Source organism: Pectinophora gossypiella, chromosome 16 (genome assembly GCF_024362695.1).
Source record: "Pectinophora gossypiella chromosome 16, ilPecGoss1.1, whole genome shotgun sequence".
NCBI lineage: Eukaryota > Metazoa > Arthropoda > Insecta > Lepidoptera > Gelechiidae > Pectinophora > Pectinophora gossypiella.
Window position 1 is genome coordinate 14,630,038 of NC_065419.1, and position 19,992 is coordinate 14,650,029.

The 19,992-nt window shown below is 39.4% G+C and overlaps 1 protein-coding gene across 1 annotated transcript; it reads right to left on the reverse strand.

Moving 5' to 3' along the window:
- Positions 1-4,547: 4,547 nt before the first annotated feature.
- On the reverse strand, positions 4,548-19,468 carry LOC126373817 (cytochrome P450 4c21-like). The gene is made up of 10 exons (XM_050020138.1): positions 18,859-19,468; positions 17,476-17,565; positions 16,758-16,868; positions 15,112-15,300; positions 10,684-10,880; positions 9,716-9,779; positions 8,570-8,771; positions 7,835-7,986; positions 6,830-7,009; positions 4,548-4,999 (listed from the first exon to the last, which is right to left on the reverse strand). Exons 1-10 carry the CDS (start codon positions 19,022-19,024, stop codon positions 4,830-4,832), a joined length of 1,521 nt encoding a protein of 506 aa, XP_049876095.1. The 5' UTR covers positions 19,025-19,468; the 3' UTR covers positions 4,548-4,829.
- Between the last annotated feature and the right edge of the window lie 524 nt (positions 19,469-19,992).

Here is a 19,992-nt window from a genome sequence, read left to right on the forward strand (position 1 = left end):
TTATTAAATAGGTAGATGACATATATATCGGGATAAATAAAAACTGAACATTATTACTATTTCCAATGTTTAGAAGATGTTTTATTTATATTATAAAACAAACATAAACAGAATATACGTCCCACTGCTGGGCACAGGCCTCCCCTTAATCAACCGGAGGGGGTATGGAGCGTAACTTCACCACGCTGCTCCACTGCGGGTTGGTGGAGGTGTTTACGTCTAATAGCCGGGATCAACAGCTTAACGTCTCAAGCACGGAATCATCTTACTTTTTCAGACAATCAAGGGATAGGTTCCACGTCACGACGACGTTCCTTGACATAGATATCTTACATACCTACTAAGTAGGTCTTAGCCCTAGCCTATTATTGTGTTTACTGTGTAAGTTACTGAAATAAAATTTTTTTTTAGATGGTAAAAAAATATTTAAAGAAACATATTTAATTCATGAATCTGCCTCGCGAATTCAATTTATATCTAACCACTTTCAATCACCGATAATAAAATAACCTCTCGGGACGAGAGAATATTAGTATATTGCAAAAAGTTAATTGAATTCCGAAGTTATTGGTAGATTGCAGATATTATAGGTATCAATTCCCAATATTCCACTTCTTGGAGACGAATTGTGTTTATTTTTATACAATGAGGGACTTTCTAGGTTTTTTTTTTATACAAATGGGGAGCGCTGAAGGCTCTCACCCGGTAAAGTTCAATCGAATTATATGAAATTGTATGCAATTTAAATAGTTACACACACCTATGTACACACACATGTTCTACGCTTTTTCATTTACGATCCCATCGAAATATACTGAAAACAAAATTTAAGTTTTTCCATAAAGTTCCATTTTCCTCATTTCTTCAGCTTTCTTTTTTTTGTCGTCACTCTGCATGCAATTTGCAAGGCGCTCAGGGGTTGGTGATAGCGATTCTCATTTGTTTGTGGCCGTGTCACAATGACTGATGGCCGTCAACCCTTTTTGGGCCGTGGTGTAAAGGAAACGAGGAAGCGTTGTATGGGTAATTTCCAACTAGTCTGATCAACTACTTTTTACTTATCTGTGTGAAATTATTCAGTGAATGGGGCAATGCATGCAGTTGTTATAGTCCGGCAATCTCGTGCGCGACCCTCCTGCGGGGCGACAGACGGTGGCGGGGACGGGGTAGCTAAGATGTCAGCGGGTAGCAGGTGGTGTAGCGGGGAAGGGAAACGCGTGCATCTGCGCGTCAAGTACGGCAGTCTCGGCCGCGCAGCCGAAGCGGCAACACGTGCTTGATAATCTGTACTACTTTGAGGGCGACGCACACGAGATTAATATCTGAGGATGAGTGAGGCGATCTCAAGACAACTTAAGGAGGTTGTACATAAATAATTAATGAGCAAAACACGGAGAAATCAAAGAGAAGTGACGAAGAATATCAAACGGAGAGTGAAAATGAAAGCGATATGGAAATTGATTTATAATAAAACAATCTATTAATATTTTAGTTTTCCTAATAATTGGTCGTCAAGCATAATAATAAAAATAAAATAAAATAGTTCTATCTTTTTATTCACTCCTACATATATTACGTCACAAGTAAGTACAACTTATTGCAAGATTTATCCTGGCACACTTCTCTACGTGTGCAGCCGTGTTCTAGAATGTCAAGATGATGACGCGCTACCCCGTCCCCGCCACCGTCTGTCGCCCCGCAGGAGGGTCTCGCACGAGATTGCCGGACTATAGTAGCCAATGTATCTCGCAAGATGCGAGGATGGCTGTTCACAATGCAGTGCTTGTCCCTACGCTGAAGTACGGTAGTGAATGTTGGGTATGGCAGAAGAAGCATGAAAGTAGGATCAATGCCGTAGAAATGAGGTCTTTGCGTAGCATCTGCGGTGTGAAGTTGAGTGATAAAGTGAGAAACAGTGTGATAAGACAGAGATGTGGTGTAAAAGACGATATAGTGACTAGGATTGAGAAGGGAATGTTAGGTTGGTTTGGACACGTTGAGCGGATGAAGGATAATAGAATTGCAAAAGCGGTATATAAAGCGAAAGTTGATGGTAGGGCTGGCAGAGGAAGACCGAGAAGGACTTACGATGATCAAATTGGAGATGTCCTTAGAAAAGGTTCAATACGATCTACTCTGAACCGGCGTGCGTGTATGAAGCGATTGATGAATGTGGAGGAAGCAAGAGAAGTGTGTCAGGATCGAAGCAAATGGAATTCTATAGTCTCTGCTTACCCCGGTGGGAAATAGGCGTGAGTTTATGTATGTATGTATGTATGTGTGAAATTACATACATACATAAACTGACACAGTGAACTGGGAGCTGAGTACCGTGGTAGCCTAGTTGGTAGAACGTTTGCCTCTCACTTTGAGGTCGCAGGTTCGAAGCACAGGCCTAGACCAACGATTGTCGAATTTGTTTTCGAATTCATGTTTAGATCATAAATGATTATCACGTACTCAACGGTGAAGGAAAACATCGTGAGGAAACCCACATTCCCAAGAAATGCATTTTCAGAGATATACGACCTAACCCGTATTGGGCTGGTTTTCCCTTCGCGGGTTGGAAGGTCAGACAGGCAGTCGCTTCTGTAAAAACCGGACCTGTCAAATCTTCAGGTTAGGTTAGCGGACCCTAAGCGGAGCGGGATAACATCCCGTTTTTCAGGGAGATGTTGACATAAACTCACGCCTATTTCCCATCGGGGTAAGCAGACACTATGGAATTCAATTTTCTACGATCCGGACATACATCTCTTGCTTCCTCCACATTCATCGAACGTTTACCTTTCATCCGCTCTACGTGTATATAAATCTTTTTCGAGAAAATAAAATATTTTAAGAGCTATTAAATATTTTTTTAAATACTTATTTGAAAACTGTCAAGTAGCCAACCTCTGCTGTCAGTAACTTGAGGCTATTTTAAAAATTCCCCGCTCGTCCGCTACGAGTGCGACCGCTCGTGGTTTGACAGCACAATTTATGACCACTGAGCGCTGTTTCATGTCGTTCGTGTTTACTTAACTAGGTAAATACTTTTTATAAGTTGATTTTGGCTTTTGTTTTTCTCTCATGTCGTTCCCTCACTGCTGAGGGTCGTTTTTGCATGTCATCTGCCTCCAGAAATCAGAATTATTTATTCAACGTAATTATCATGGATAAGGCGATTCTCACACTGCCCCGCATGATGCAGCGTAGCGCGTGGATGCGTGTTCTTCCGTTCTAGCCATAGAGGCAGCCAATCAGCTCGCGACACCAAACACTTCAGGACCCCGATACCGACCCCGTCGATTAATTCTTTCAAATATTTTGCCTCTCAGACGACGCCCTGAGCCGAGGTTCGCGCCCAACTGGGCACCCTCAGGCCTGTTGTCTTAAACGTTGTATCGGGTGAGAGCCTTCAGCGCTCCCCATTTGTCCGGCCAAGTAGTTAATGCCATCTGCGGCAAATCTACAATGAGTCACGTCAAAAAAAAAAGTGTTCTTCCGTTGCTTGAAAGTATCTCCGTTTGTATAGAAAACACGCACAGTCTAACACACAGAAAATGCATCCACGCGCGTTCATGCGGATGCATAAACTCGTTGAAGGTCAATGTAACATTTTTGATGTTACGTCATTTCGCAAGGTGTTACGGCTGAGGGGAAGAAATGACAAAAAACTGCAACAGCAACACATCTTTTAAATGTCTACAATATCCACTGGGCCTGGTCCTGTGCCAAACGTACAGCTCTTTGTATAGGGCCTCTGCCAGCTGCTTCACCAGCAGGGCTAACATTCGCAATGTGATAAAATTATCGATCGATTCAATAAATTTTGTCGAAATCGATAAGTTTGATTTTTCCCCTAACATGCGTGGCGCGTGTGTTTTTCGTATTTTGACAGAACGACATGACTTATTTGGATTTACTTATTACCAATCGACAAAATGACATAATTATATCATCAGAATCGATAAAATTACCGTGACGAATTTTTTTCTTGGTGCGCAAGTTAGCCGTACTGGTCCACCCACCTGATCAATGCTCTTCCTCTAGAACGCTTACCCTGGCTTTTACAGACAGACCATAATATTCACTTATTCACTTTTGACATATTTTTGTTTCCAGAAGAGCTAACATGCCAACGTGATAACGCTCATAAATTTTGTCACGGTAATTTTATCGATTCTGAAGATAAAATTATGTCGTTTTGTTGGTGCTAATATGTGAACAATAAGTAAATACGAACAAAATCACGTGGCACACATGTTAGGGGAAAAACACAAACTTATAGATATCGACAAAATGTATTTAATCGATCTATAATGATCTACAGGTCACTTTGACAATCCCATTTATTACTATTTGTTTGCTTTACTAATTGTCTAAGGCCCTTGTAATTTTATTCCGTTTTTATCCCTTTACAGAGGTTGGCTGAAAGTAAACTTAAGTGTTGAATTAATAACATCTTTAAAGGATTTCATCATTTACACATGCACACAATTAAAAAAAAAACAACATAACACGTTCATTATCAACTGATAAATAAAAAATACAAAACAAGGCAATAAAATATTGTCAATTTTATTATTATTTTTATTATTAATAAACAGACCCACCAGTCCCAATATTTTTTTTTAATTATTTAAATAAACCTAAATCTAACCCAGCCGCCGTGGTCTAGTGTTCAGAGCTTCCGGCTCCTGTTCTCGAACATAGTTTAGTCTTCAATCGTATGGCGACAGACGTCACACACACAGACGGGAGTGCACTGTAACGACAATGTGTAGTGTCTGTGTAAAACGAGGTGTTTTGTATGAAGAGTCTGGGGTGTGCCTGTGCCGAAAGACCTAATGGGATTCCTGATCTTCCCTCAATCGAACTTGAACGAGATGTCCAGATATTGGCTGCATGGTGATGTCAACCTTGAAGCGAAGGTCGCTGATGTCAGCTGACAACACCAGCTCGCGCACGCAGTGCACGACACATGTCTTCATCATTGACATGGCGTATCTTTTACCTGAAGTTACAAAACAGATAGGTGAGTATACAGGCTGTTAGTTCCTCTCAGACGACGCCCTGAGCCGAGGTTCGCGCCCAACTGGGCACCCTCAGGCCTGTTGTCTTAAATATTGTACCAGGTGAGAGCCCTCAACGCTCCCCATTTGTCCGGCCAAGTTCATTAACTCATCTGCGGAAAATCTACAATAAATCACGTCAAAAAAACAGGGTGTTAATGACACCCCGCACTGCATAGTAAATATTATTATGTATCCATTCAAGTTGTATTTGTGGGAGACACGGCTTCCGTGCCTCACTTAGCAGGGTCCACAGAATACCAGCGTCGTGGCTCGCGCCGCGGCTTATGCTGAGTGAGGCCCTTTTATAAAGGACACCACCACCATCGTTGACCAGTCCATACACTCAATTATTTGTATTTCTCGTGTATGTTGTTTTTATTATGTGTTTTGTTTGATTGTAAGTAGTGTGTTACTCCGTGTTTTAAATTATATATTTGTTTTATATTTGTAACTGTGGTGTCCCTTTATAATAAACGTTTCTTTCTTTCTTTCTTTCTTTCATACCGAGGGGAAGATGCAGCTCATTATTCAAAGTTAATATCAAGTTCGAATTCCGGTGGGAACATATCACAAAAATCACTTTGTGATCCGTAGTGTGGTGAGGAGATTACAGGCTGATCACCTGATTGTCCAGAACTAAGATGATCCGTGCTTCAGAACGTTAAGCCGTTGGTCCCGGTTACTACTTACTGATGTAAGTAAGTGGTCGTTACATGAGCCACGTGAGGGGCCTTTGGCGGCTCAATAACAACCCTGACACCAGGGTTGATGAGGTTGGTACTCCACCTCACAACTCACACGATAGAAGAAGAAGAAGAAGAATATCAAGTGAAATTTTCTGTCGGTCTACGGCTGATAGACATACAGCTATCGGTCGAAGCCTTCGATATAATAGCCACGCGCCGCGCGCTTCACGGTTTCTGTGCCGCGAGGACTAATAGCTCTACTTACTCCAAAATGACATGTATCCAGATGGCTCTATACATGAGTCTATTTCCTCTTGTCTTTTCATAGATAAGTCAATAACTAAGTACAATAATAGCCTCCGTGGTCCAGTGGTTGAACGTTCTGCTCACGATCCGGAGGTCCCGGGTTCGAATCCCGGTGGGTACAAATCACTTTGTGATCCTTAGTTTGGTTAGGACTTTGCAGGCTGATCATCTGATTGTCCAGAAGTAAGATGATCCGTGCTTCAGAACGTTAAGCCGTTGGTCCCGGTTACTACTTACTGACGTATGTACGTAGTCGTTACTTGAGTCTCGTCAGGAGCTTTTGGGGGCTCAATAATAACCCTGACACCAGGATTGATGAGGTTGCTCATCCACCTCACAACCCACACGATAGAAGAAAGAAGAAGAGGAAGTATATATACCTCCCTCCCTCAAAGTTTTCGTTACGATGTCACTAACACCCTGTATATGTGTATGTTTATATATATATACGTATATATATATATATTGTATTTTTTATATTATTTCTTTAGATAAGTATATATTATTTATTATTCATATTTTTTTTTTGTTATGTATCATTATATGTTTATTGCACCAGCCCGTGCTCCAATGAATAATCTTCTTTCACCCTAAGGTTGCCTGGCAGAAATTGCTGTTTAGCAATAAGGCCGCCTATTGTGCTTATGTTTTATTCGTATGTTTATGTCCTTTGTATATGTTGTTGTGCAATAAAGTATTATTGATTGATTGATTGAAGTATAATAAGTCATGTCATAAAAAAAAAGAAAAATCTCCGTAAGGAAAAAAAATCTTTACCTATGCAGTTTCTCTTCCCATAACTAAAGGGTATGAAGAATGGGCTCTGCCCTGGCTCCTGCGGCTCCAGCCAGCGTTCAGGTCGGAAGGTATCCGCGTCTGCGCCCCACGAGTGCTGCGAGCGTCCCACGGCCATGATGTTCGTAACAACTATTACTCCTTTGGGAATCGTGCAGGATCCTAAAACCCATAACGTCTTTTTCAACCAGACACAGATTATGTAATACACCTCGTAAATTAGCTCTTATTGCACGGCTTTAACACGTTCACTGTGTATGAACCACATATGACTCAAACTCAAACGAGCATGTCCCATATGTGGGGCACATTTTTTTAGCCATAGTGTGTCAAAGTACATAAATTCTAATGTTTATCGAAAAATAACACTGCACGTTACGAGTATATATAAATAGCACTGCAGCAACTCAGAATCATGGTCTGGATCATCCCCCTCAGTATTTGTTATGGTGTCACTAACACCCATACGTACTTGTACGGAGTGTAAGTGTTTTAGCTCATTATCCTGAGTTAATATCAAGAAAATATTATAACAAAAATCATGAATTTTGCGACGGAAAATTCCACTTGATATTAACTCAGAATCATGGTCTGAATTATCCCCTCAATATTCGTTACGAGGTTACTAGCACCCAGGGTTCAGTTTTTCCTTTTGAGGTTCGGTACCCATCATCACCAGCCCATTAACGTCCCCACTGCTGGGGCACGGGCCTTCTCTATGGATGGATAGGGAGATCGGGCCTTAAACCACCACGCGGGCCCAGTGCGGATTGGTGGTTATTAACGACTGCTAATGCAGCCGGGACCAACGGCTTAACGTGCCTTCCGAAGCACGGAGGAGCTCGAGATGAAAACTTTTTTTTTTGTGGTCACCCATCCTATGACCGGCCTTTGCGAAAGTCGCTTAACTTAAACAATCGCAGACCGAGCGCGTTTACCGCTGCGCCACCGAGCTCCTCAGATTCGGTGCCCAAAAAAGTTATTTACGTATATCCAGGTCTTTGTCAGCGTCGCGAGCGACGAGCGGCGCAGCAGGGTACAGGCGGAGGGTCTCATTGATAACCGCCTCGCAGTATCGCAGCTGGCAGAGATCGTCCTTGGTCACGGCTCGCTTGCTGGCCCCGAATATTGCTCTTATTCTGAAAGAAATAAGCGCTGAATGAGCAATCCTCCACCACACAATCGCACTGGACCTAAAGTATATTCTTGTCAACTGACTCGCCACCTCTATAGCTAGAGTAATCAGGATCACCAGTGATCAGGATAAGAAAATACCAGATAATATTTCAAATATGTCAGAAAATAAATTTAAAGCTCATGTGAAGGTTACGTTATGTAAAAAAGCTTATTATGAGATTAATGATTACCTAAAAAAAAATAATGTAGGTACATTGATTCAAAATATGTATTGCTGTAGCAGTTTCTTGTCATTTCTTCTCCTCAGACATAACACCTTGCGAAATGACGTAGATTCAAAAATGTTAAATTGACCTTCAATAAGTTTATCCACGATAATTATATTGAATAAATGATTCTGATTTGTTATAATTACTTACCTTGTGTGCCGATACTTAGGGCAGGCGCGCACTACGAGTTTTTCGCCGCGCGACAGAAAAAAGCAGCATCATAATATCGTAAATTGTTACTGGCAATAAATTTATTTTATTCTTATTCTTAGATAGCAACGACAGAAACAAAAAAAACAAAAGGTACATAACTCACTCGTCATAAAGTTTATCTTGGACGTGTGGATGGCTGCCGATCATGATGAGGCTCATGGTGAGGACGTGGGAGACGGTGTCGTGCCCAGCCGCCATGATGGTGCTCAGCTCATACACCAGCTGTCTGCGCGTGAACACTGGGTCACTCTCGCTCAGCGAGAGGAGCATGTCACAAAACGGTAAAAACTTCGCTTTGCTAGTTTCTGTAATTTTTTTTTAATGATATTAAATTGAAGACGTCCTTAGAAAAGGTTAAGTGCGATCTACTCTGAACGCGTGCGTGTACGAAGCGATTGATGACTGTGGAGGAAGCAAGAGAAGTGTGTCAGGATCGAAGCAAATGGATTTCATAGTCTCTTCTTACCCCGGTGGGAAATAGGCGTGAACTTATGTATGTATGTTAATGATATATCCACACTACATTTCTGCCATCTAATTTAATGTTGATTTTGTTTTTTTTTTGGTTACGTAAATTTTATTAAGTAATGATTTTTAATTTTAATTTCTTGTTTATAATTTTTATGTATTTGTACTTTTATTTTTTAACAATTTTTGTACTTATTTAGTGTTTATTACTTATTATTTATTTTTTCTATGGACGTTGCTTCTATGCTGTTCTGGGAGCAAATAAAAAACATAGAACACGTTCAGCTGCTTGTCTTCCCGGGCATGTCGTAAAAACCGACAGAGGGATTGTGTCCTCTAACATGATGGACTAATGTTATGGGCGATAGGCTGATCCCTTATCACCATAAGGTTCATCATATCCAGCTTACGACATCGTATCAACAGTGGCTGCAAGTTGTGTTTGATTACTTGTGGCTCTGCCCACCCCGTTAGGGATTACGGGCGTGAGTTTATGTATGTATGTATGTATGTATGGACGTTATTATGGTCTGAAAATAAATTATTTGAATTTGAATTTGAATGATATTACAAGCAAAGAAAAAATACATAATATTAGAGTTTAAATTCATTTTCGTACTATAGATAATTAATATCACGGGGTTTCCAGGATTTGTGCCCGGTACTACATGGGACTTAAACATAGCTCTGGGGATTGGATGTTTCTGTGTCTCTGCCTACCCTTTCGAGGATACAAGACTGATGTTATGTTAAAATATAAAAAAACTGAAATAGTTAATACCTTCTGTATTTTCTTCTGTTATTCGTGCCCGTTCTTCTAGTTCTTTTCTTCTTTTGTTTAAAATCTATAAAAGATAATAACTTCGATTAAATTAAATTATATAATTACTGTTATTTATATAATCATTTTCCAAATCACAAAATATTTTTTGTATAAGTACGATTTTACAATAAGATTCCCATTGACATTCAGAATATTGTAAAAAAGAGTATCATAAGATTAGTGATTATCTAGAAGATATGAATGTTGAAATTAGCTGTCTGGGAACTGATATAAGGCAGGCAAAATATTAAATGTTTTTATTTTCTTAAAAAATACTAAATTTTTTAACAGTATTTTATGTTTTTTTTTAAAGAACGTCTAGGACCCTGTGCCGTGGTTTTTCTTGCAGCTTCTTTTTCCCGGCTATACAGGTTGTGAGGACCTGCAGTAGCACATAATAACGGGTTCTTACCGCGTTTAAATGGGGATATGAGAATGGGGAGTCTCATATCCCCATTTAAACGCGGTAAGAACCCGTTATTATGTGCTTTAATTATGATAATAACCGCGTAAACTTAAAACAATGTATGACCTGCAGTAGTTTTAGGCGGATGAGACGTTCAGGGTTCTGAAGTGTTTGTTGTCGCGAGCTAATTGTCCGCCTCTATGGCTAGAGTAATCGGGTTGTGGCCAAAAGATAGTATACGACATCGAGGCAGACCACCAGTCAGGTAATCGGATGTCATTGTGAGGAGGCCAGCAGTCACTGTCAGTACTATTCAAAGACGGAGGACAGGAGTCCTAGTGCGGCTTTGAAATAGACTCTCTGGGCGCCATTCCACTCGCGTCAGAGAGAGTACTGCGGGGCAAAAGGCAAGAGGGAAACCACTTCTCTATTTTTCCCTAAAAAGTAGCATGGAGGATGCTACACCGACAAGAGCGTGGCTCTTGAACTAGTGACGATGTGGTACACTACATTTGCTTACCGTTTCAGCCGTCCCTTTCAACCAATCTTCACATTTAGTCAACTCTCTGTAAGCAGGGGAGAGCCGGTACAAGAAGTTGAGGTGAAAGGGCAGAAACGCTAATCGGAACATATACAGCTCCATAATTCTGCTGAGCTTTTGGCGATATTCATCAGTCACTGCGCAGTTTTCCGTGTTCCGTACTCCTAGAGTTGCCTCTGGTGTAAAAACAGAAGAATTGGTAGTAACCATAGAGCAAAACGAACCTCCGCGGGATGTACATTCTCTTTGGTGTTAGTGTCAAATAAAAATAAGGGACTTTCCACGCTATGTTCCTCAAAAACAATATAGATGGCGTTGTAAAGAGTTGCCTTCGTTTAACCTTCTAATTTCATAGATAACGTGTGGATATCAGGCGTATGCATATTTTATCTTTGTTTTTGGGTGTAAATAATGACCCTTTTTATTACAGATCCCGGCAAACTTGAGCATTGAGTGTCGTAGTGGGGGAAAGTTAGCGCACGTGCACTTGCGTGCAAAAAAATGAACCTTTGATTATTTTCTTAACTTTATTAAAAAAACAATTACTATTTTATTTGATTATGTAAATAAATCTAAACTTATATTATTATAGTTTATTGATAGAATAAAAAAAACTAATCGTCAGGTTAAAACTACGTTAGCTTTTCGTGGCATAGTCGTTTTTAAACTAACATAAAAAATGTTTATAATAAAAAAAACATGTAACAACACAACAAAACAAAAATCAAAAAAACAAATGAGCAATAACAAAAAAAAACGAACAAAAGAGCAATAACAAAAACGTGAAAGTTTCACTGCCCGCAAGTGTATTCTGGAATCAAAGGGACGAAGTCACAGTGCGCGGGGGAAGTATCGACTGATCTATCAATAGTCGGTCGATGCGGGACTCACCCGCCCCCGCGCCCCGTACCGCACCATCAAAGAAATCTAAAATTCCGTTGTGCGCCGTCAAGGTCGTTGCTCAAGAAGTTTGCCGGAACCTATACACCCAGGTACAATACATCTTCCACTCATTATCATTGAACAAAATAAAGAGAAGCTATACATAATGTTAGCAAACTCTACAATAAAACGTAAATATTAGTAACATACCCAGTTTTAATCAGTAAATGTTAAGTACTTACCACAAATGTCACTTATTACGGAAACCAAATACCTATTATTACTACAAATTATAATAAGAAATATTAATACAAAAGCATACAGCAACTAGTCTTTCAGTTTTCGCTTCTCTCGACAATAATCGTCTTCACTTGTTTCTGTTTCTTTTCTTGTTTCTATTTTCTTATTTCTTCGTAGTCCCAGACGGAACACCACGGAACAAAAATTTTTCTCTTAACAAGTGACGTGACATTGTTTTAAGTTTACGCGGTTATTATCATAATTAAAGCACATAATAACGGGTTCTTACCGCGTTTAAATGGGGATATGAGACTCCCGATATTAACGGTAAGAACCCGTTATTATGTGCTTTAATTAAGTGACGTGACGTTCCTTTTTTGAAATTGCCAACAACAATCTGATCCAAATATGAAGCATCAATTATTTTTACAAGTGCAGAAGCATACCTTTGAATAATTGACAACATTTCAATTTTTTAAGCCGTGGTTTTTTTGTGCTATTTCGAAAGTACTTGTTTAAATAGAAGACACGTATTTTTTCTTTTCAAGATTTTTCCACTAGAAGTTACAAAAAATATTTTTTGAAAATTGGATTCTGCCATTGATAGAATGAAGGCAGTATAATGTAATGTACCTTTGCATGCGTATTTAAAACAAGTCGCAAACAAAGTGTCATGTTATGTATGACATTTACTTTTTTTATAATTTTTATGTAAGGGTCTGAACTTATTATGCCTTCCTCTTCTGACCTCGTGGATTTTTCAATATATTTCTATTATTACTGAATTAAAAAATCTGAAAAAATGTGTTTTGTGTAAATCATAGAAATATCTCGAAATGGTTTTCGATTTAAGGCACCTTAGTAAAAATGAAATGTTGTCAATTATGTACTTACCCCAGTAATGAGAATATAGCTAATGTAATTAATGAATTTAATTAATGTAATTATTACGTTAAATTTAGACAGCGCCATCTATATTCGTTTTGGGAGCTTAGCCTGGAAAGTCCCTCATAATAAAAGGCCAAGCAAGAAAGAGAAACCAGTGTAAATGATATAAAAAAAAAACATAACATACATAACATAAGCCTATAAATGGACTGCCTGCTGGGCACAAAACCAACAATCCAATTTATCATTTGACTTCATCATCATCATCAGCCGTACGACGCCCACTGCTGGGCATAGGCCTCCCCCAAGGATGTCCACGACGATCGGTCCTGCGCTGCCCGCATCCAGCGGCTTCCCGCGACCTTCGCCAGATCGTCGGCTCACCTTGTGGCGGGTCATTTGACTTACTACCAAAGATTACAAATCTCATAGTGTTGACGTCATGCTTTTTTATTTTCATACCCCAGACTCGTTTTGACGTCTCTAGGACTGTGGCACACCCAGACACTTCATACAAATAACCTCGTTTTACACAGACACTACACATTTACATTATCGTACACGCGCATATGTGTGTGTGACGTCTGACACTGTAAGATTAAAGCCTAAACTATGTTCGAGGGGGTGAGGTAAACCTAGCTCAGACGCTGGTGTGGAGCGAAGAGTTGCTGTTCTACTCGTATACGGAGTATTATTCCTTATTCTATGTGGTCAATATTCTTATTTCTCTTTTAATGAGAATACGGTTAAGTTAGATGATAGATGTAAGATCACGAGCAGCGTTGCCAGACGTCCCGATTTTGGCGGGACATCCCGATTTTTAAATATAAATTTAATGTCCCGCACGGGACAGGCTCAGTTTCGCTTTTCGGGAATAACTCGACCGTGCGTGCAACGTACTGAGAAAGGGCGGGAGGATGACACAAGTGTGTAATAAATAAAACTACTAGTATCCTAGTTTAGGTTCCAGCCTGTACACATGATTACCTGTTCTGTTAATCCTATTGTCTAAGATGTATATGTACACTTTGTATCACGTTGTGAAGGAAATTAACATTTTTAATATTATTATTTATATTATTACTAACTTTTTTAAATTTTGATTTTGACTTGAATTTTGATTTCGTTTTTATTTTTATTCAGAAGACGAATAAGACTCAACTATTTAACGATAGGGTAAATCTGATTATAAATATCATATTTTTATTAAAATACATTTTCTATGGATATTTTTGTTATCTATTGTCACGTAAACGTAATTTGAACTCAAATTAAAAGATAAATATTCAAAAACTTTTTATTATATGGGTCTTTCTTCTTTTTTATCGACAATGATCTGTCTTACGTACTGCTTATAATAAGTTATGTTTTAGAATTTTATTTCATGTTTCCATTGTCCAAAAATATAGTTATCTTATTATACTCAAAATACAAGCAAAATACTAATCGGTCCCTCAATTAGTTATTAACGTAGCTTCATTGTTTTTCACAAAATTTTGTGACAGAGTGGTATATTGAAATGCTGTCTCCGATGAAAAGGGCCACTCTGTCACAATATTTTTTGGAATGCGCCTGCAAAGAAAAGTATGTTACCTAGATAAAGAGAACCACTAAATAGTCCTTTACGGACAGATCTTTATATTATGATGTTTTAAAATATTTATTGCCGTTATAATTTTAAAAATGTTAAGTCCGATTAATTGGGAAAATGTCTTTTTATTGTCGATAAAAAAGAAGAACGACCCATATACGTTATTTTACTATGTCCCGCTTTCGACGAAAGAATCCCGCTATTTTCATTCAAAACGTTCCAAAATCCCGACTTGGCAAAAAAAACCTGGCAACGCTGATCACGAGTACTAATATGTATACACTTTTAAAACCATGTAACATTCACTTTTTTGACAAATTAAACCGTAAGTCTCATTAAATGTCAAAATTAATAGTGCGATAGGGTTTTAAAGTGGGCACATGATATTGCTCATGCATGACTGTACACTAAACAATGACTCTTCTAAAATCATGTGACCATGATGAATAGACTCGAAAGATACAAGACGAAGTACGTGAGTGTTCAGCATTCTTTTGGCCTCCGTGATCCAGTGGTTGAGCGTTGGGCTCACGATCCGGAGGCCCCGGGTTCGGATCCCGGTGGGGACATATCACAAAGGCCACTTTGTAATCCCTAGTTTGGTTAGGACATTGCAGGCTGATCACCTCATTCTCCGAAAGTAAGACGATCCGTGCTTCGGAGGGCACATCAAGCCGTTGGTCCCGGTTACTACTTACTGATGTATGCAGTCGTTACATGAGCCACATCAGGGGCCTTTGGTAACCCTAATGCCAGGGTTGATATGAATAATGATACGATACGAAGAAGAAGCATTCGTTACTCACGATAAATACTCTCCAACGATATGATGCTGATGTATTTGTGGGATATATCAAATGGTTCGGTCCCCACTTGCGCCTTCATCATCGTCACCAATTTCTGTCCTGCTGCGTTGAATATATCCTGAAAGCCATCCACGACATTGGTGGAGAACACTCCTGAGAGCTTCTTCGAAGTATGTGTCCATATTGATCCTGGAAATGATGAAACACGTTATTGGTTAGCAGACTTCAGATAGGTATTCACATGGTATAAGAAGACCAGGTTTGCTCAATCCTATGACAAGCCGCCATTGCTGGCCCATTGCTGACGTAAGTTACCATTCAATTGGTATCTCCAACATTCCAAGGACGCAAATTACCTATATTATTGAAAAATAAGTGAATTACTGACAAATGTATTTAATTACTATTATTTGTCACATATATGAAAATCATTAAAACTGTGTGTAAATCTTTTATTAAAAGAACAAAATTCCCTTGCAAAGTAAATTAAAAACATTGGACGTGGATAATAATAATTTATTTTTTACGAAGCGGCTTGTAGTCACGAAGCGAAAATAGATAGGTACGATTTGTTTATTGAATATTCCGATATAATAACACTATCGCGAATGTTTCCGACTGACTTAATGCGTACTTAATAAATTATTTAAGTAGATTATTCAATGAAGATAGCAACCGTCCCGTTCCCGTTACCGCCAAAAAGACCAAGGTTATAAACTATTCGAATCGATTGTTGTTGTTGTTGTTTAAATTCGCCTTATATAAGGCAGGCAAAGATCTCGAATTGTAACATTTTTGCATTTGCAAAAGAAATTTGTGCTACTATTTTTTTTTGTTTTGGTTTTCCCCGAAGGGTGAGGCAAGGGAACTATGCCCATACAGCCATGTCTTACGTATTTTTTTTCTTGATGATTAATGAAATGATGAAAGGTGATGATGATGAAACCTAAGCCCCCACCCTCGGAGCAGACTCCTACTCCGAACCCCAAACGAATTAACTCAAAAGTCCGCATAAACTTTCGAGTTATGAAGCAGCTTGTTGGCACGAAGCGAAAATAGGTAGATACACTTTGTTTATTGAATACTCCGATATTATAACACTGTCGCGAATGTTTTCCGACTAACTTAATGCGATCATTAACCACAAAACACCACCTCGTATTAATTATTTAGATTATTCAATGAAGAAAGCAACTGTCCCGTTCCCGTTTCCCGACAAAAAACCTTGTGCTACTAAAAATACCAAAAAATACGCTGTCATGATTGACAGATATGAATTGAATCACTATCACACAACTAATAAGGTTGATTTATGTTTTGTTTGTTTATTTTGGAAAATTCGGATGTCCGTATCTCTTCTGTGGTAGTGATTAAAATGTCATATAAAGCTGAAAAGGTATACGATTCGGAGGAAACTGTGTCAGGTGATGGAACAATGATGTAAGGCGGAACCCAAAATCGTACTTAAAAACCTGGATTCCGTCTAAACCCCGTGTATTTCGAGAAACCATATAACAAAAATATCAACTTGCTAAGACACTTCGAATGCGATAAGTCTTTAATCTGTTAATGAAGGAGGACGTTTTGACGTGTTTTCCTTTTTGAAAATTTACCCTATTATTGATGTTGACCGATCTTCCACTTACCACGGGCCGTTACAAGACCATCGCCAAGGAAATGTTCGGCAAACTTGTATAGATAAGGCTTCTCCACGTAGGAATTAGTTACCGCCTTCACATCCAGGGGATCGCTCACTGCTGCAACAATACAAAAAGAATACTTAATACAAATCTCACCCTTATCCCATAGACATCCTAGAGTACTCTAAAAGTATTAATAAAAGCAGGTTAGGGTTGCAGGTCACCGCTCATACCTATATAGTCTATGGTCTAACGCTTATCATAAACCCTAAATTACTCTAAAACTGAAGATCTACTCAAGTACGTCAAAACACACACGCACGCACACATGAGATCATCATCATCAATTTAAGAGCCACGCTCTTGACGGTGCAATTTTTTTAGGGAAAAATAGGGCAGTGGTTTCCCTCTTGTCTTCCGCCCCGCAGTACTCTGTCTGATGCAAGTGGGATGGCGCCCAGAGTAGTCTATTACAAAGCCATACTAGGACTCCTGTCCTCCGCCTGTGAATAGTACTGATAGTTACTGCTGGCCTCTGTCAGGTTCCAGGTTACAGGCCCTGTGGCTTGCCCCTTCCGTCCTGCATTGCCGTACCGATGGCTCCCATCTTCGCCTTTGCAACCGTTGAGGGCTTACGTATCCCTGGGCAAGGGTTCTACGTTATACCCCGTAGGTCTGGGTCCCTATGGTCCTAATGAGATAGGGTCCTTATAATTATATTTACCAACAACTGGAACCGGTCCAAGCCACAAGAGAAAGGGCATCCTTGTAGCATTCATAATATTTGAAACACGGATCACCTGATTACATAAGTCTGAAAAAAACAACAAACGTACGTTTTCAATCCAAACACAATAGTTGCCTAGTAATATAAGATGTTAGTGACATCGTAACGAATACTGAGGGGGATGATTCAGACCATGATTCTGAGTCAATATCAAGTGGAATTTTCCGTCGCAAAATTCATGTTTTTTTTTAGTTTTCTTAAATTATTTTCTGTTCCATACTTTTGCGACGGAAAATTCCACTTGATATCAACTCAGAATCATGGTCTGAATCATCCCCCAAAGTTTTCGCTACGATGTCATTAACACCCTGTATAATAAACCAATTGTTCCTAGTAGGCCTCTCTAGCCCTGTCCCCCGGGGAGACAACAGGGAATTGTCTTCCCAGTTGTCACCGGGGTGACAATTCGTGCCGACTATTCCCTTTGCAAGCTGAATAAGTAGAGGGGACAAATGGGAAGTCTATTTCTCAGTTGTCACCCATCAATCCGCACTGGGCCCGCGTGATGGTTTAAGGCCCGATCTCCCTATCCATCCATAGGGAAGGCCCGTGCCCCAGCAGTGGGGACGTTAATGGGCTGGTGATGATGTTGTGTATTCATGTGTATTCTGTATTCATGTGTTATGTCTGATTGTTTAAATGTAGTTCTGTGCAATAAAGTATATTTGATTTGATCTGATTAATAAATCTGTGATTGTTTGATGATTGTACCTATAAGTAAGGGAAACATAATGTTGATTTTTTATTTGATTCTATATAACACAACAAATAAAAAAGCTGAAATCTAATGGTAAAAATTACACGTTTCTTCTTTTCTGGGAAGTAATCGTAGCAATTGTCACTGAGAAATACATTTCCCATTTGTCCCCTCTATTCAGCTTTAAGGGAACAGTCGCCACGAATTGTCACCCCGGTGACAACTGGGAAGATAGTTCCCAGCTGTCTCCCCGGAGGACAGGACTAGAGGGGACTACTGGAAACAATTGACATACATCCTACTGTTGATCCTCCCCTCAATCTACCGAAGGGGATGTGAAGCACACTCCATCACGCTGCTCCACTGCGGATTAGAGGTGTTTGAGCTAACTTACCCAACCAATCCGATGCACGAAATCATGCGTCAGTAATTGAGCATGCCATGTCCTACATACATACATAAACATCCTATTTACGTCCTACTGCTGGGCACAGAGAGGCCCTCAATTTCATAACCAAACAAAAAAGTCTCCATCGGGAATTGAACCCGGACCTCTAGACCGTGAGCCCAACGGTCTAACCACTGCGACACGCAGAATAGTTCCTAATAAAAAATAAACTCACGTTCACTGCTCCCGTACACTTGATGGAGGTTCCCGATGATCGGCAATGTAGGCCAATGAGGGAGATGCCCTAATAACTTGCGTGCGCGCCACACACTCTTCCACCTTGCGTACGCGCATAATAGCACCGCACTTACCACTAACACGTACATGCTTAACATCGCCATTTTTTAAAAAGAAGCTATTCAGATTTTAAATTTGGAAATATTATGTCGGTTAAGTCACCCGACTTTTTATAAAACGGTTTACAAATGGAACAGATTTAAAAGAAAATATCACTGTAATCAATCAAATAAATAACTTTTTGGCAAAGAAACAGTAAATAAATAATACTTAACAATAAAAAATCGACAAAGGACCAAAATGTAAAATACTCATTCCAAGCAAAAGCTTTATAGAAACTGAGTCGATATAGATAAATAGATAACAACATAAATTTTCACTTATTTCACTACAAAAGATACAAATTATATAAAAAATTGCTGCTTAAGAGTAGTCAAGTAGTTACATCGCCAACGCTTGAATTATATCTCTTATTTGGCTTAAATCCGTAAGTAATGTATTAATCTCGACGACAAGATTTGCCTTAATGGCTAGTGTTGACACAAGTGAAGGTATAAAAGGCGTTTAAAGATAATTATCCTTATATAGAAGCGATATTGCAAAAGCAGACCATTTTGACGTAGTTTTTTTTTTACTTTTGATGGGTTTGCTCTTGGCCCCAGGCTTGCCCGAAGGCATTGACGAGGCCTAACATGGAGCGAGCACGCCCAGAAGGTGCCTGTTCACTCTGGCCTTGAAAGCATTTCAGTAAATCTTTATTTAAACATCTTATGTAAAAGATCTCTTAGCTATAAGTTAACTGTAAGTATTTTAAAACATAATAACTTTAAGCGAACTCGACTCTCACAGACAAACCAAGGAATTGGTTTTATGGGGTTTTTATTGTACCAATATTTTTTGAATTTTTATGAAAAAAATAAACAACCCGGGTTAAATGCATTCGGAAATACAGAAGGCGGCAGAGAATTCCACTCCCGAGTAGAGCTGACAGAGGGCAGCAATAACTGTCAGTACTATTCAGAGGCGGAGGACAGGAGTCCTAGTACAGCTTTGAAATAGACTACTCTGGGCG

Bases quoted from the DNA above. Each gene is read 5' to 3' on its own strand.
- LOC126373817 (XM_050020138.1), bottom strand. From the start codon at position 19,024: ATGGCGATGTTAAGCATGTACGTGTTAGTGGTAAGTGCGGTGCTATTA. The intron at 17,566-18,858 runs GTGAGTTTATTT...TGTTTTTTTCAG, and splicing joins AGTGTACGGGAGCAGTGAAC to ACTTATGTAATCAGGTGATC. The intron at 5,000-6,829 runs GTAAAGATTTTT...TTGTAACTTCAG, and splicing joins TGGGAAGAGAAACTGCATAG to GTAAAAGATACGCCATGTCA.